This window comes from Rana temporaria, chromosome 4 (genome assembly GCF_905171775.1).
Source record: "Rana temporaria chromosome 4, aRanTem1.1, whole genome shotgun sequence".
In the NCBI taxonomy this organism is placed as follows: Eukaryota; Metazoa; Chordata; class Amphibia; order Anura; family Ranidae; genus Rana; species Rana temporaria.
This window is the reverse complement of record NC_053492.1, coordinates 229,570,469-229,588,839: the sequence shown is the minus strand read 5'-3', so window position 1 is coordinate 229,588,839 and position 18,371 is coordinate 229,570,469. Positions and strand designations below refer to the sequence as shown.

Sequence of the window (18,371 nt, the reverse complement as noted above, 5' to 3'; positions counted from 1 at the left end):
ATCATTGTGTGGGCCTGCTAACCAAGAGATAACTATGTTCTCTCCATAAGACAGTCATGGCCATTGCTTAGGACCACAAAGTAAGAGAAGGCAGCATCTAGACTTTTGAAGGTAAATCCTGCACCAGAAATATGGTGCATGGTCTTCTAACAAGGAGGCATACAATTCTGTAGTTCTGATTACCTACACTTCTCTTCTATTTCAGTTAAACAGTATGCTATCCCTATTATAACATATTGATTCCATTACTAATTACTGGCATTCTCACAGACCAACATATCTTTTATTTTAATTTTGAGGTGATCAAGCAAGTTTTTCCCACAGCTTTGGGTTACAAATATCAGTGATAGTGACAGATTTTTTGCATTAGTCAGCAAGCTGAAAATTAAATCTTTCTGATTCGATCTACATAATTTTGCAATATTTACAAGGTAACACAAGCCCCCTGATTATGAAACACAACAAATGCCTACGGAGTGGTTTGTATGGCACGTGAAATTAGAATTAGAATTGAAACCATGCATATTGTAGACTGAAACAACCTTATTAATACACTGTATACCAGGGATATGCAATTAGCGGACCTCCAGCTGCTGCAGAACTACAAGTCCCATTAAGCATAGCAAGACTCTGACAGCCACAAGTATGACACCCAGAGGCAGAGACATGATGGGATTTGTAGTTTTGCAACAGCTGGAAGTCCGCTAATTGCATATCCCTGCTGTATACTGTACATCTTCATTCTAGCTAATGTATCTGAAGGGCCAGAATAAGAGGCTGTATTTTCACATGTGTGACTAGCTAAAGCTCTAAAATTTGTATCTGAATTCTTGGATTACAGTCCACGCAACCCCTGTACATTTGATTTTGAATAGTTTATAACTAAGTGCTTTCATTTTCTACTACAGGTTTAACTTATATGAGCTTTTTCCCATGCTTATACTCAGGGCTTTTTTTCAGGGGGAACTTGGGGGAACTTAGTTCCACCACCTCTGGCTCAGACCCTTTGGTGCCTGCTCACCACTATCACTTGTAAACACAGAAGTGTGGTTTCTGTGTTTACAAGTGACAGCTCTACACTCTGTGTGTAGCCCCTTGAACTCTGCACTCTGTATGTAATACAATCCTGGTATTTAATGCCCCTTTAAGACCCTTCTACTGTTTTTGAAATCTGAACGGGGTCGTGGTTGAGTTCCTGCACCTATTTTCTGAGAAAAAAAGCTCTGCTTATACTCTGATCCTGCCTATACTAGATCAAATAATTTTTAGTCTGAAAATGATTTGTAATTTTTGCCTCCCCAAGAGGATATGCCCATAATCCCCTCTTTCTCCAAAGATGAAAATATTTGGGGATGTTTTAGGAAAGCTCTTAGAGGTGATAGGCAAATTAGGAAGCACTGATTAGATGTAATGAAAGTTGTTAATTAATTGTGCAACTTCAGGCAAGACATGTGATTATTAGCAGCAGGAACCTACTCATCATTCTCAAAGAAGCATATTCCTATCTTTGGCTAGCTTATATTGTGGTCGTATTCCAAATTAATAGGACTATATTTAAAGTGATACTAAAGGTTCAAATATTTTTTTTTTTAAATAACAAACATGTCATACTTACCTCCACTGTGCAGCTCTTTTTGCACAGAGTGGTCCCAATCCTCATCTTCTGGGGACTGTCCTTCGGTGGCTGTCTCAGCTCCTCCCCGCTTCTGATAACCCCCTCTGGGAAGCACTCTCCTAAGGTGGTTACCTTGCGGGAGCGCTCCCGAGTCCTGTATTCGGCATCCATAGCCGCCAACTACAGGACTCGGCCCGGCCCTCGCATCATTGGAGTTGATTGACAGCAGCATGAGCCAAGAAGACTGAGCAAAGGCAGAGCGTGTTTGCGACGCAGGACTTTCCAGGGCTCAGGTAAGTAAAACGGGGGGGCAGTGATTGTAAGATGTTTTTTCACCTTAATGCATAGGATGCATTAAGGTGAAAAAACATGAACCTTTACAACCCCCTTAAGGTAGACAGAAAGGCCTTTAATCATCAACCTATTTATTAATATAAAAAGAGGAAGAAGAAACATGTGCTGTCTATGTGTACTGTATGTGCCTCCTCCTATTTTTGTATAATGATAGATGCTATTGATAAATAAGTGCAGCGCTTCAGTAACATGTGCATAAATTGGTACATGAGTGATAAACACTCAGTCCGAATAAAGCAAACAGGTGATGTGAAAGCCCATTACACCAACAGTATGATCCTTCAGTGAATCAAAAAATGAAAATCTCCAATAAGACCCTCATAAGAGAAGTCAAACACAGCACTAGTAGATTTGAATATTCCCCAGCTCAGCAGCCCATTTAATTAGTTCTCCTATCAGAGTGGTTCCCCCTTAAAATACTTTCTGAACACTTGTCATGGTGTAAATCTGGTTAAACAATTTATCAAGATCAGTTAAAAACACTTATAAAACCTTGCACTTGAAATCGACGTTGCAAAACTACATATCCCAGAATTATCTGCGATTGCCTAGTGACTTCATGGTTTACGGCTCTCTCCAACGCATTTCATCAGAAAGGACATCATAAGGGGAACCTGATGCCTCTGATGCCGTTGTGCCCCTGATGACCCAGCCATCTTCATTAATCAGCATTGGATGACAATACTGTTGCACATGTGCAGGGGAGATCTGTGCCAAAATGTACACAGTGTACATTCTGAAGAAAACTGTAAGCAGACAGGTAGGTTTATTTTATTGCATAATAGGTATTGCATGTCTCTTCTGCAATAAAGAGCATGTCTGCTAGCGGTTTTTCAGCTTTAACGCTTCATATCTCAACGGTGTATTCGAAGTTGTCTCATTTCAAATAACCTGACTTTTCTTACCTTCTTTCATATATGAAATCAGTTTGGGAGCATGGTCATTTGTCTGCCTTGTATTTGTTATATATTCCATTATAAAAATGATAGGAGCAAATCTGATCATGTTCTGTTCACCACAACCACAGGGAAGTTGAATTAGTGACTGCAGACTGCTGGCTGAAGGTCCTAGAACATCACCTATGGAACAAGGAGTTGTTCTTATCAACAAGTTAAGATAAAATATGGCTAAAAAGCATAAGTTAGAATCAATCCATGTGGCAACGATATGAGGCAAAGCAAAAACAAAGAAAGATAGAAGTTGATTGGTTGCCATGCACAGTTCTTCCAGATTCTGGCTGCTCCAATTTTGAAAAATTATTCTCTTAGAGAGGGGGGGGGGATTTACTAAAACTGGAACAGTCAAAATCTAGAGCTGCTTTGCATATTAACCTATCTTGGTCTGACTTTGGTTGATTTGGTTAAGCTTTGAAATTGAAAGCTAGAAGCTGATTGGTTGCCATGCACAGCTGCGCTAGATCCAGCTGCTCCAGTCTTAGTTCCTCACATTCCCTGAAATTCATAAAGACTAGTGCAGCATGCACCAAATTCATATACCTGTCTATAACTTTTACTAGAATTTGGCTCATTCTGCGCCACTTTTAGAATGCACCCAAAACACTTTGGCAAAACTGTTTGTGCCAGTATATCTTGGTACAGAAAAAAGTTTATCTTCATTAGCTCCACGTCTGTAAGATACAAACTGTCAGGCCTCGTACACACGACCGAGTTTCTCGGCAAAAACCAGCAAGAAACTTGCTGGGAGATATTTTTTGCAGAGGAAACCGGTCGTGTGTAAATTTTCATCGAGGAAACTGTCGAGAAACTCGACGAGCCAAAAAGAGAGCATGTTCTCTATTTCCTTGACAGGAATGGAGAAAATTGGCTTGTTGAGTTCCTCGACAGCCTAACAAGGAACTCAACGAGGAAAACGATGTGTTTCGCCCGTCGAGTTCCTCGGTCGTGTGTACGAGGCTTCAATATTTCTTTTGGAATTTGTCGCATTGAATGTGGCAAAATAGATTTTTGCAACACAATGTAAAAGTGGTGCATTTAGGAATTTGATGCATGGTATAAAAAAATTGTTATTTTTTACTTGCTGTGTGCAATGATGTTGCACAGAGCCAGTCCCTCGTCTCTTCTTTGGTGGTCCCCCATTAGCCCTGTACTCTCCTCCCTACAAGTGCAATCATAGAAAGCTGTGTGCTATGGGGGTACCTGTATAAAATACGCTCTCAAGCCAGGCTGTGTGTGTTCATAGATACACATAGCATGCCTCAGCCATGCCCCCCACTCCCTCCTCATAGGATTTGACTGCCTTTGGCTCCTGCTGCACTCACTGTGAATCCAGGAAATCAGTGGAGCAGTGCTGCAGATGGGAACAGTGCTGGATCGTAGGTAGGTAAATCTTTAGGGGCGGGGCACCAGACAGTGGAATTTTTTTTCCTTAATGCAGGGAGTACGTTAAGGTGAAAAATGCTTTGCCTTTAGAACTGCGTTAAAGGGGTTGTAAAGGTACAATTTATTTTCCTAAATAGCTTCCTTTACCTTAGTACAGGCCTCCTTCGCTTACCTTATCATTCAATTTTGCTTTTAAATGTCCTTATTTCTTCTGAGAAATCCTCACTTCCTGTTCTTCTGTCTGTAACTCCACACAGTAATGCAAGGCTTTCTCCCTGGTGTGGAGTGTTGTGCTCGCCCCCTCCCTTGGACTACAGGAGAGTCAGAACGCTCTCTACGTTGCAGATAGAGAAAGGAGCTGTGTGTTAGTGGGTGTCCTGACTCTCCTGTAGTCCAAGGGAGGGGGCGAGCACGACACTCCACACCAGGGATAAAGCTTTGCATTACTGTGTGGAGTTACAGACAGAAGAACAGGAAGTGAGGATTTCTCAGAAGAAATAAGGACATTTAAAAGCAAAATCGAAGTATGAGGTAAGTGAAGGAGGACTGCACTAAGGTAAAGGAAGCTATTTAGGGGAAAAATGGTACCTTTACAACCCCTTTAAGTGTACTGCAATTGCTGTTTTAAAATATAAAAGGAGAGAGAGTGATGACTTTATCAGTCTGTTGCTAATCCATACCATCCAGTCAGAGGCTGAGGACAGGCATGTGATCAGGCTGCATTGCATAACTGTAGTGGAGTAAAAAGGGGGTCCCGGACCTGGCTGTGCTGTGTAAATTTTAGCACTATATTGATAGCAATACAAATGTTTTGGCAGGTAAAAGAGCCCTTTTGTTTATTTTAAGCATTGTATTTAGCTGTTGGCTTGGAGTTTATCTCTGAGGTCAAACTGAGGAAAAGTAACTTTGTACATTTAAAAGAGATACATAGAACAGATAAAAAAAAATATTCTTTTGAATGAACAAATGAAATGTTTGCTTTGTTTCATTACAATATTGTTTAAAAATGTTAATGTTATCCTTACCAACAACAGTGATAAATGCCTTTTCACTGCCACTTACTACATCAGGAGGGAATGTAAAGTTCAAAGCTTTAGAGACATTTTGTGGTTTATTGTTCATCAGTTCCAAAAGTAAAGTTTGTGAATATGAGTGTTCTATTCCTTCAGCCTGTCAAAATAAAGCAGTACATAATTAACTCTAAACCCCTGCAATTAGCTGAAAGCACCATGCCTGCTAGAATTCCACATGTAGTGATCCAACTATTAAGATATTCCCAGACTTATGTCACACAACGATGTACTTCTGATGTCCCATGAAGTTGCAATTCCTGTGCTCATTGTCATAGAAAACAATCTAATTAGATATCATAGCTACACTGACAATGTATAAAAGTGTATGTATAAGCAAAACTTTTTTTTGTTTCAGATGGAGTTGAAAAGGATTAACACTTTTGTTAATTTATATTGTTATCAGTGTCAATTTTTCTGATAAAGATTCTTGGAATCACCCTCTATATTGTCATGGTGACCTCTGTCCTTGAGACAAAAAGTGATGTTATATACAACATTTTACAGTTGTCATCAAAAGAAGAGGTGATAGTAAATATTCCAATGTGGAAACCCATAAAAATAACATCTACCTAAAACTGGAGTTCTTTAACTTTGCAAGATATCCTCATATAAACTGTTGTATACAAATATTTTGCAACAGTTTTATTCATACAATTTTTTTTAAGACATAACACATTCTAAAATGTACACAATCCCTGGTATGAAAGCAATTCCAGTGTACTACATACTAAAAACCCTAAATATAATGGGCAAGCACTTTAATTAAAAGTTTACAATAGAATTTCTCAAATAGTGAATCCTGCCAGATGATGTTATCAGAATGGTGAATGGCAATCCAAAATACAGGCTTATACCAAACTCAGGTTCTCAGGGCTTATCAGAGGGACTTTAGTGAACCAAGTTTCAACTCAGCCCTAACATATGTGTGTGGTCTCCAGACAGTCCAAGAGTTAAAACCTTGAAAAGAGGTATTGCAACCTTAGACTGGCTAGACACCTTTACATATTTTTGGGCTGTGTTTAAAAGTGGTGCACTAGAGTCCTCCTGACAAGTCCTGAGAACCTGGATTTAGTATATGTCTGTATGCTATACATTTATTTGAAGTATTTCATCATTCTGATGATAATATATTCCTAATATGGTGGTTTGTTCTAATTGGTGGTTCCTTCATTCTTGGCAGGGGAAAGCCATGTGGTTCCTCATGTGTTCTGATATGGGTGCCCCCTGTCCAGCTGGCGCCTGCAGGTCTGGGGTAATCACACCTGTTTTTTAAAGGGCTCAGGTCCATGTTCAATGAGATATTTTTCTCTATATCTACTATTTTGCTTTCTGAGGAAGATTTTGACCAAAGCATTTGAAATGCATTCGGGGCTTATTCTTGCAGGATTCACTATTTAATAAATGATATTGTTAAATATCAGTTAAAGTACCTGCCCATGATATACAGTAATACCTTGGTTTGAGAGTAACTTGGTTTGAGAGTGTTTTGCAAGACAAGCAACATTTTTTAATACATTTTCACTTGATATACAAGCGATGTCTTGATAGAGTAGCGTCATGTCACAACTGGGTATAAAAGAGAAGAGAGGTGCCTCTAATGCCGTGTACACATGATCAGATTTTCCGTCAAAAAAACCTTGGATGGTTTTTCCGAAAAGAATTCCGCTCAAGCTTGGCTTGCATACACACGGTCACACAAAAGTTCTATGAACATTCGACCGTCAAAAACATAGTGATGTACAACACTACGACGAGCTGAGAAAATTAAATTCAATGCTTCCGAGCGTGCGTCAAATTGTTTCTGAGCATGCATCGGAATTTTGCGCGTCGCAATTGCTACAGACGATCGGATTTTCCGATAGGAATTTGAGAACAAGCTCTCAATCTTTTGTTGGCGGAAATTCCGACAGCAAAAGTCTGATGGAGCATACACACCATGGGTCTTCAAACTATGACCCTCCAGTTGTTCAGGAACTACAATTCCCATCATGCCTAGTCATATCTGTGAATGTCAGAATTTTACAATGCCTCATGGGATGTGTAGTTCCGCCAAACAGCTGGAGGGCCGTAGTTTGAGAATCCCTGATACACACGGTCGGAATTTCCATTCAAAAGCTCATATCTGACTTTTGCTGTCGGAATTTCCGATCGTGTGTACGGGGGAATTAGTGTAGCAATATGGTTACATTTAATGAAGGTACAACATTTAGCAACATATTGCTACACTTAGAGGCGCCTCTCTTCTCTTTTATACTCTGTAGCTTCTGATGGATTTTGCTTCTAATCCCCTTGTGGAGGCTTCCATTTGTGGATGGATATTTTATGGTTACACAACCTATCACATTGCTATAATCTTTTTATATGAACTATATACTTAAGGATTTATGAATAAATGGTTGTGGAATGAATCATTTAAGTTTCCATAATTTTTTATGGTGAAATTCACTTTGATATACAAGTGCTTTGGTTTACAAGCATGTTTCTGGAACGAATTATGCTCGCAGTCCAAGGTTTTACTGTATAGGGGTTTTAGCATGCAGTACATTGGAATTGTTTCCATACCGTGCTATGTTTTAATATGTTTTGTATCAGTTGTTGTTAAATATTTTTTATACAATATAATAGTGTTATGCTTGTGTTTGTTTGCATTAAAAACCCAAGGGGAGAACAAACAGAATGGACTGACCAATTGTAGGGATGAACTGCTATTTACTCCATGATTGTTATTCCTTTGTTAATCCCTTATACCTTGTTGCATCTTTAGGACCGGAATAGAGGGCAAATCTCCTCAGACAGCACAATATAAGCTACCTCTTTTCAAGGTTTGAAATCTTGGACTGTCTGGAGACCACATACAGTACAAATGTTAGGGCTGAGTTGAAACTTGGTTCACTAGAGTCCCTCTGATAAGCCCTGAGAACCTGAGTTTGGTATATGCCTGTATTCTGGATTTTCATTCACCATTCTGATAACATCATCTGGCAGGATTCACTATTTGAGAAATTCTATTGTAAACTTTTAATTAAAGTGCTTGCCCATTATATATAGGGTTTTTAGTATGTAGTACACTGGAATTGTTTCCATACCAGGGATTGTGTACATTTTAGAATGTGTTATGTCTTAATACATTTTTATCTCCAAAAAATTTTTTGCTATACATAAATATTAATTAAAATGATTTGAAAGTTATTTGAAATGTTTTCTACAACTCTCGCAGGACTTTTTTAATCTCATAGAACGCAGTGTTTCTGCTTTTCTTATAATAAATAAATGTAAAGTCCAGTACATTTTCCTAAACAGACATGCAGGAGAGTGGAAATGGGAACTCAGAATGCAACATTTACTTTAGTCATTAACCTCCCTGGCGGTATGATTCTTTCTGAAAAAAGGTGCTGAAAGCGGTACCATTATTTTGCATGGAAATTTGGCATTTTAGATTGCAGGCCTGCAATTCTTAGGAATAACTCACCTAAATCTGTCCAAACCAGAGTCTCTAATAGACTATGACAAAGTTTGAAACACAAAATCATAAATTATAATATAATAAATAATAACAAATAATAATTTAATAATAACAATAGTTTTTATTCAATAAATTTTAACAAATAATATATTCAGATACTCTGATTTTTTGGGGGGTCAAACAGGGGTGCAAAATGATAATTCAATAAATGTCTCGGGTGTGGAAATCCTTAAAGCACGGTATGGCGCAAAGTCCAACATCACAGTCGAGACAACAGTAGCGCGTTTCTTTGCGAATTTTCCTTCCGCTGGCGTCGCGCTTGGAGCAGCAAACCACACACATCCGTGAGGGTGCTGCTTTTTTTGGAGTGGGTGGTGCATATTCCAAAAAATGTCGACCAGTTAGTCGCTCTGGATTTACAACCCCAGAAGCCCGTCGTCCAGAACGGTTTACCACCGTTGGTTTTTGGTTTTTGAGGAAAATTTGTTCAGCCACCTTCCACATAAAGTCCGCATGGACGATAGACCTGACATTTTTTTTTTTGAGCAGGATGAAAGAGTTCCAAAGACATTGCTCCAAAAGATGTCGGAAAATCTTTTTATAATATTTTTTTTGCTGCTTTCTCATTGCAGGGTAAAAAGTCATGGCCTGGTCAGCCCTGTCCACACCTCCCATCGTGTGGTTGTAGTCCAACACCACCTGTGGCTTTAGAACGTCTTTCCCACCTTTGGTATGGACCATGGCGGTCGAGGTGTTGTGGACCGTGCTCAAAAGGGAAACGTCCTTTTTGTCCCGCCACTTCAGAGCCAACATTTTCCCCTTTTGCCATGCAGCTACTTGTCCTTTCCCGAGCTTTTTGTTTGGAAATCCTGACGGCATGTCACGCCGGTTAGGCCTCACAGTCCCATAAGCGTCTGTCCTATTCAGAAGTAGGAACTCGTATAGTTCTGGGGACGTATAGAAATTGTCCGTAGTGATACAGTAGCCCTGGTTGAGCAAGGGCTCTATCAATGAAAGCACTGACGCGGTTGCCATCCCAAAATCACTGAATCTCGGGGAGAATTTGGTCCCTTTGCCAGTATAAAGTACTGAGTTCCAAATATATCCCGAGCTGGACTCACATAACATAAAGGATTTTATCCCAAAGCGAGCGCGCTTAGACGCAATGAATTGAATCCAGCTTAGGCGACCTTTGTAGGCCATGAGACTTTCGTCTATTGAAATGTCCCTCTCCGGTATGTAGGTCCGCTGGAAATTCTGCAGGACCATTTGGTAAATATCCCAAATTTTTTTAAGCTTTGGAGCTGGATGAGACCGTTCGTCAAATTCCTCATTATTTGCAAAGTGCAAATATTTCATTATTAGTGAAAACCGATATTCGGACATTACTGTTCCAAAAAAAGGTGTGGCCAATAATTTATTTGTGGTCCAGTACCACTTTTGGAGTGGTTTTCCCACCACTCCCTGCAAAATTAGGAGGCCAAGGAATTTCCATATATCCTTGCTGGTCACAGGCTCCCATTTTCTGCGTCTTGAAAATAACTGCTGGGTAGCAGATTGCTGTTCTTCATACCGATTGGTCTCCAAAACAATTTTGTCGATCACCTCATCGGTCAAAAATAGTCGGAGGTATTCTAAGGGATTGTCATCCTCTATGTCCACTTTTATTCCAGGTGATCCTGTAAACGGAAACCTAGGGGGCGCTACGTGCTCCGTAGCGCAATCAATTGCGCACCAGGTCCGCACGTCGCTGGGCACAGGTGCAGGATCGTCAACCACATCACTTTCTGCATCCGACGATGAACTTTCCCACGCGTCGCTGTCGCTCAGCTCCTCCGCAATGGATTCGGCATCGCTGTCGCTGTTTGGCAGCAAGTCGCATAATAAGTTTGATGCAGAGGCGCGCTTTGCCATTATTGCTGTGCAATATACAGACACTGATACAGTAATTCTGCAGACAGGGCACTGGAAAGCACTGGGGGGGGGCAATCAAAGGTCACTGTATTTTTTTAAAATTTAATCCAATGATATCAGTGTGTTTTTACTGTGTTTTACTTTGTTTTACTTTTTATACGTTTGAATTTCCCGCCGCCCCCCCCCCTCCTTCCGCCCCCTGCGTCGCGACGCTCGCAGGGAAGGGAATCAGGGGAACACACAGCATCGAGCGGACATCCGCCCGCCGTGCACTGCGAGGATTCAACGCTGGATCGCGGAGAAAAGGTAAGAAAACCTTTTTTCTGCATCGAGCGAGGCAAGCCCGTGTGTGACACGGGGTAACCATTCGCAGCCTGAAAATCTCACCCCGAGTCACACACGGGAAGACCGCCAGGCAGGTTAATAGTTGTACCCAAAAGTAAAATAAAGGTTTGGGTGCATATACCTTTAAACACTATACCCACATGTAAGTATTATAGTTCTAGAAAAAATAGAAGGATCACATATGACATTTGATGAGGATAATTATGTGTTATATGTTACGAGTTTGCATATCCTCCTTGTGCTTGTGTGGGCAATCCAGTTTCCTTCCACACTGCAAACACATGCTGGTAGGTTAACTGACGCCTGTCTAAATTGGCCCTAATATGTATATGCATGGGTGTGAAAGAGAGACCCTAAATGTTAAGCTTCTTGAGGGCAGAGACTGCTGTTAATTTATAATATGTAAAGCACTGCATAAATACATCTAATAAATAAATAAAATACAAGTAGTTACTCAGTCCCAAACAACATTAAGATAACCAAATAGCATTTTCAGAAAAAAATGCTGGCACCGTGTGGTCCTGAGGAGTTAAGATAAAAACAAAAAAATTATTAACATCGGTGTACATACATTTTTCGCATGATTTTCTGAACTCTGTTTACAGAGTTCAGGCAAGGAGTTCCTATGGAACCCCATAAGAAAACTGCTGGCAATCAACAAGAATGGAAACATACTAGAAGGCCACAGATGTGTAGTGTTAGGACATGTCTCCTAGCCATCCATTACACTTGCTGTATGAATAATTCATTATTGCCACTCAATGGATAATTGTGATCTTTTCCACATGGAGTTTAGTGTACATCAAGTTGAACTCCATTAACCCTGAGGTGTATGGATCCTGGCTCAGATACAACTTCAGTGCCAACAGATCGGTCACTTGCCATGCACATAAAAGCATTGGCTTGATCTATGCTACATTTTAATTTCCTGCTATATATAGGGGGGAAAAAGTATCAACAATTTACAATTTCCTATGTCTAATTTAAACTGGAACAATGTCCAACAATATCACAATCATTTGATCTGAGTCTCAGTTCCAAGTTTTGGAGCATTATTAAAAGTTTTTTTTTCTCTTGTAAGTTTTGGGTTGTTGTTTCTTGCTTACCTCATTGTCACAGCTGTATATACCATACACTTGTGGTCAAATATGCTTTTTTAGTCTGACATAATTTCGTTTTTTTGGTAGTCTGAAATCAATCTAGATGTTATTTAAAAATTACCTTGACAAAGAGCCTTTGAATCATTGCATTCGAGGCAAGCAAGGATATTCTTTTACCCTTTTTATTCTGCTAGGACATCGATCCAAATTTTATATTTCAAAAAATTACCTTGACGAGGAGCCTTTGAATCACTGCATCTGAAGCAAGGGAGGATATGGCTTTCACCGTAATTGGAATCTCGCCCAGCTGAATCGGTCTAATTGGAAAGAAAATCATTTTTCCTTCTCGACTTGGGACAGATACGGTTTGTTGGCTTCCAGTTGCATTTATAAATTCTATGTTGATTTCATATGCATCACTTTGTTCAAGGGTCACAGAAACCTATGAAAGGAAATTATGGTTAAAGGCAAATTAAGTTTGCTGAAAACTGGCCAGTGGTATGTGTAATACATTGGGGTGTTTTAGGCAACAGCATATGATGATTGTTTTGTTTATTTCTTATTGCAATGTCTGGTCTTAACAGTATATATCTAAGTAAAATAACAACTTGGTCTCATCTGCATTTAGCTATATGTACTTATTGGTAGTCTTATTACTAAGTTCATGTTGTAATTCGGGATGAGCTTTATGTTCGAGTCGAACATGAGTTTGACTCGAACATTGGCTGTTCGCCCGTTTTGCGAACAGCGAAACATTTTAGGAGTTTGCGGCAAATTCGAAAAGCCACGGAACACCCTTTAAAAGTCTATGGGAGAAATCTAAAGTGCTAATTTTAAAGGTTATTATGCAAGTTATTGTCATAAAAAGTGTTTGGGGATGTGGGTCCTGCCCCAGGGGACATGTATCAATGCAAAAAAAAGTTTTAAAAACTGCAGTTTTTTCGGGAGCAGTGATTTTAATAATGCTAAAAGTGAAACAATAAAAGTGAAATATTCCTTTAAATTTCGTAACTGGGGGTGTGTATAGTATGCCTGTAAAGTAGCGCATGTTTCTCGTGTTTAGAGCTGTCACTGCACAAAGTGTAATTTCTAACGGAAAAAAGTCATCTAAAACTACTCGCGACTATTCATGAATTGTCGGGTCCCGACAATACAGATCAAAGTAATTGAAAAATAACGACAGGGGTCCCCCCCAGTCCATTACCAGGCCCTTTGGGTCTGGTATGAATATTAAGGGCAACCCCGAACCAAAATAAAAAGGGCCCAAATTCCATATCAGGCCCTTCAGGTCTGGTATGGATATTAACCACTTCCGCCGACCCCTTCACCCTGATATACTTCAGCAGAATGGCACGGATGGGCACAATCGCGTACCTGTACATGTCTCTTTAAGCCCAGCCTTGGGGTTGCGAGCTCCTAAGCTCCGTGACTGTGCCCGCGGGACCCGCCGACCCGATCGCCACAAGTGTCCCGCAATTGGTCAACGGAGCTGAAGAACGGGGAGAGGTGTGTGTAAACACACCTTCCCTGTTCTTCACTGTGGCAATGTCATTGATCGTCTGTTCCCTGATATAGGGAAAGACGATCAATGACGTCACACTTCCAGCCCCACCCCCCTACAGTTAGAAACACATATGAGGTCACACTTAACCCCTACAGTGCCCCATAGTGGTTAACTCCTAAACTGCAATTGTCATTTTCATAGTAAACAGTGCATTTTTATACTTTTTTTCTGTAAAAATGACAATGGTCCCAAAAATGTGTCAACATTGTCCGATGTGTCCGCCATAATGTCACAGTCACAAAAAGAAAACGCTGATCGCTGCCATTAGTAGTAAAAAAATATATATATTATTAAAAATGCAATAAAACTATCCCCTATTTTGTAAACGCTATAAATTGTGCGCAAACCAATCGATAAACGCGTATTGCGATTTTTTTACCAAAAATATGTAGAAGAATACGTATCGGCCTAAACTGAGGAAAAAAAATGTTTTTTATATATTTTTGGGGGATATTTGTTATAGCAAAAAGTAAAAAATATTGAATTTTTTTAAAAACTTTCGCTCTATTTTTGTTTATAGCGCAAAAAAGAAAAACCACAGAGGGGATCAAATACCACCAAAAGAAAGCTCTACTTGTGGGAAAAAAAGGACGCCAATTTTGTTTGGGAGCCACGTAGCAAGACCGCACAATTGTCAGTTAAAGCAACGCAGTGCCGAATCGCAAAAAGGGGCAAGGTCCTTAACCTGCATAATGGTCCGGGTCTTAAGTGGTTAAGGGGAACCCCACACCAAAATAAAAAAAAATGGTGTGGGATTCCCCCAAATATCCATACCAGACCCTTATCTAAGCACGCAACCTGGCAGGCTGCAGGAAAAGAAGGGGAATACCCAATGACGTTAGGACGGGGTCACCCTCCGACATCATTGAGAAACCCCTGCTTGCCAGGGAAAGCCGGGGCTTACACTATGATGTGGACATGTGACCCCACCCCCTCTTACGTCATGGGGTTTTCGTTTGTCTGTTTTCTGCTTCCCAAATATGTTTTGTGATCTACAAACCTTCTTATCTAATGGAGATGAGGCGAAGGGGAGGCATTTGTAGTCTACATTAGGATAGCAACCTAGGGTAACAATACAACTCCCCCACAGATACAGTACAGTGAGTAAGTGTTGTCACTCTAGTAAATGAAATCTGTTAGTGGCAGGATTCCCAGGTATAAATAAAGAAAAAAGACAGAAAATTAAAATGCTGCCTCCTTACCAAGGGACTGATAAACCGTAATATTTCCATATTTGGATTTTGGGTTTAGATATGTTTCCACAATATTTGTTATAGTGTAAGGTGCCTATGAGAAATGTATTTTTATTATTGTTGCTGTTTACCACTGGTGTCCAGTATGTTTCATAAAGCTTCAGGCTTGCATTATGAGTAGTGTGTTGGAAACAATTTATTCAGCTTATCACTATGAGTAAAGCTTTCCAATCATTCTGGTTTTCTCACTACATAAAAGACCTGATCTTCTAAAGTGTAAATAGGCACTACAGTGAAGTACAGTGAGCTTTTTTTGTTTTATAGCAGAAAGTAAGCTAAAGTGTGTGTTCATTTCAGACATCCAATCAAGCAAAAAAAAGTTGTTTGTTTTCTTAAATTTCCCTTGTTGAATAAAAATGTTGGATGTATGAACACAGATTCACTTCAACTCCTTTAAAAGCAAATACAGATCACTCAACTTCACTGCAATTCACAATATAGGAAACCAGGGCTTCAGAGCCAAAGGACAAGTTACTAATGTATTGTATCATATGTTGTCACAGTGTGCTTACTAAGAAAAACTGGCGTTGCAGCACTAAATAACTGAGGTAATGACATCCCCCCGGATCTGTTTTAAGCCTCTGTCCTTGTTACAATATGTTTACATGTATAAATAAATAAAAAAACACAACTCATCTGAACACAACTGGTTATTGTTTTTAACTGCAAGTCTGCACATGGAACTAAACCACTTCTACTGTTTACCTCAGTATCTTCTTCCAAATAGTTGAAGACAACAGCTTCCAAAACAAATTGTTCTCCTCTGGTGACATAACTGGGAAGATTCAGGGAAACAAAAAATGGCTGAAAGGATTCCAGCTGAAAATACAACAATTCAAGTGTAAGTAAAAGTATGCAGTTGTGAGTTAATAAAGAAATGACAAAAACTGTTGTACTGATATGTTTAAAACTATTTAATTAGCTTCTCCCTTAACCTAGTTTAATTGGTAGATATTGCTTCGGCGATGTCTGATGTGGGAACAGTGAATTATGGAATTGACACATGAAAACAATGTACAAAACACAGACAAATGCTGGACCCATCTATCATTTTTGTTGTTAGGTCATCTATGAAAACCGGTAATAAATCCTGAACTGTTAAACACACTTTAACATGTTTACACTGTCTGGAAACAGTGCTTAACTAGAACATACAAATGAGCTTTAAAATAAATAGAATTTAAAGGAGTTTTCTAGGGAAATAAACTTGACCTCTTCTGGAGATTCCTTGACATTGAAACCTTCATCATACTGGATTAAAGATGGTTATACACAGGAGCAGACTGTCACACAGTGTAGACAATCTTGCAACCATTTTTGTTGGATAAATGTTTATATGAAGATAGAAACATAGTAGAAGATTCCGTGGGGTTGAACTAATTTAATTCACCATTCTATCCTACTACAATATAGAATGAAAAACTGTCATGTGTGTAGAACCCTCCTAGAGTAGAATGCTAGGTAAATCTTGTTTTTGGCTCCTTCTGTAATAAAGGTAGTAGTAATTACTTGCTTTGGTCTGCTCATGGTTTCACAGTCTGGGAGTTTGATTATTCCCCCTGTTTCTGGAAGAAGTTTCCAGAGCTTAGGATGGGAAATTCAAATAACTGATCTAAATATTTATCATGCCCGGCCAATCCCTCGGGAGGTGTGCTCAGACGATGGTCTGGAAGGTGGTAAAGAGTCTGGAGCTCTGGGAAGACTGCTCTTTTCCCCTGTCAGAGAAGGTTCCAAGAGCTTCAGGGAGCAGCTTTCCCCTGAGACATCATATGTACTGAGTTGCTGTTCTCCAGTGTCTCAGCTGTGGCAGGGCTAGAGACACGAGAATAATCTAGAGCCGAATGAAGGATTTCCTACAAGGAGATTGGGTCTGGAGAGGGAGAGTCTTATTCACTGAACCATGTCCAGAGAAAGCTGGAAGGAGGCAGCTGTCTTGGGGACTTGTGAGTAAAGACCCTAACCCACCCCCTTTTGACTGTGCAGCACCCTAAAATTCACTGGTTACCTATAGATGTGCAGGGTAACTAGATGCCTAAGAGACTTGCCTCATGGTCTTCAGCTGTGAGCCTAAGGCCTTGTACACATGATAGGATAGCCAGAGGACAACGGTCTGAAGGACCGTTGTCTTAGGTTAACTGATGAAGCTGACTGACGGTCCGTCGCGCCTACACGCCATCAGTTAAAAAACCGATTGTGTCAGAACGCAGTGACGTAAAACACAACGACGTGCTGAAAAAAAGAAGTTCAATGCTTCCAAGCATGCGTCGACTTGATTCTGAGCATGCGCGGGTTTTTAACCAATGCTTTTGCATACTAACGATCGGTTTTGACCTATCGGTAAGGTGTCCATCGGTTAAATTTTAAAGCAAGTCCTCATTTTTTTGACCGAAGGTTAAACAACTTATGGGGCCTACACACGATTGGTTTGGACTGATGAAAACGGTCCATCAGACTGTTCTCCTCTGGCGATCCGATCGTGTGTACGAGGCCTTAGACTGTCCCCATACTCACAAAGAGATCCAGTGGTCATCAACCCTGTCCTCAGGGCCCACTAACGGGCCAGGTTTTATGTATTACCTTGGGGAGATGCAGACTAGAATACTGCAATCACTGAGCAGCAAATTATATCACCTGTGATGTATTTCAGTTATCTTGCAAACCTGGCCTGTTAGTGGGCCCTGAGGACAGGGTTGATGAACTCTGCTCTGATCAATGTTACTGAGCATTCTGGAGTATCCCATGCCCCAACCACTCTCCTGTTATAAGTTCTACAAGCAATTACAAATAAATTATACTGTATTATAATAATAATAATAATAATAATAATACATTACAAAAAGACAACTCTTAGATTGTTTATTGGAGCAGGAGTGAATGGACTGTTGTTTGGAGGACTGGTGGCCCCTGTACTGTTTGGTGAAAAAAACTGTCAATATCAGCGGGCCATAGTACTACATGTGGTATTCTCCCCAAGAACAACAATGCATGATTGCCAGACAGGCATTGAGCAGTGGATGTGAAAGTCAAAAAAATAGGGGATAATGTTAGGGTTTGATACTCTTCAAACAATTTAATTCTGGCCCAAAAGCTGAAACATAATGGGGTTGTTTTACTAAAGGGAAATCCACTCTGCACTACAAGTGCACTTGAAAGGGCACTTGTAAGTGCAGTTGCTGTAGATCTGAGGGGAAGCTCCGAAATTAGGGGAAGCTCTGCTGATTTTATCATGCAATAACATGTAAGCAATGCTGTTTTTATTTTTTTTTCCTTGCATGTCCCCCTCAGATCTACAGCGACTGCACAAAGTGGATTTGCCTTTCGTAAATAACCCCCAATGACATGTTAAAGCTA

At 40.0% G+C, this 18,371-nt stretch overlaps 1 protein-coding gene across 1 annotated transcript in view; it reads right to left on the bottom strand.

Moving 5' to 3' along the window:
* CD109 (CD109 molecule) overlaps positions 1-18,371 on the bottom strand; it is a 187,295-nt gene that overhangs the window by 57,652 nt on the left and 111,272 nt on the right. Inside the window, exons 21-24 of the mRNA XM_040349961.1 lie at positions 15,726-15,839; positions 12,433-12,645; positions 5,334-5,478; positions 2,875-3,048 (exon numbers count right to left, since the gene is read on the bottom strand). Of these exons, the coding sequence (XP_040205895.1) occupies positions 2,875-3,048; positions 5,334-5,478; positions 12,433-12,645; positions 15,726-15,839 (646 nt within the window). The remainder of the gene's footprint in view (positions 1-2,874; positions 3,049-5,333; positions 5,479-12,432; positions 12,646-15,725; positions 15,840-18,371) is intronic.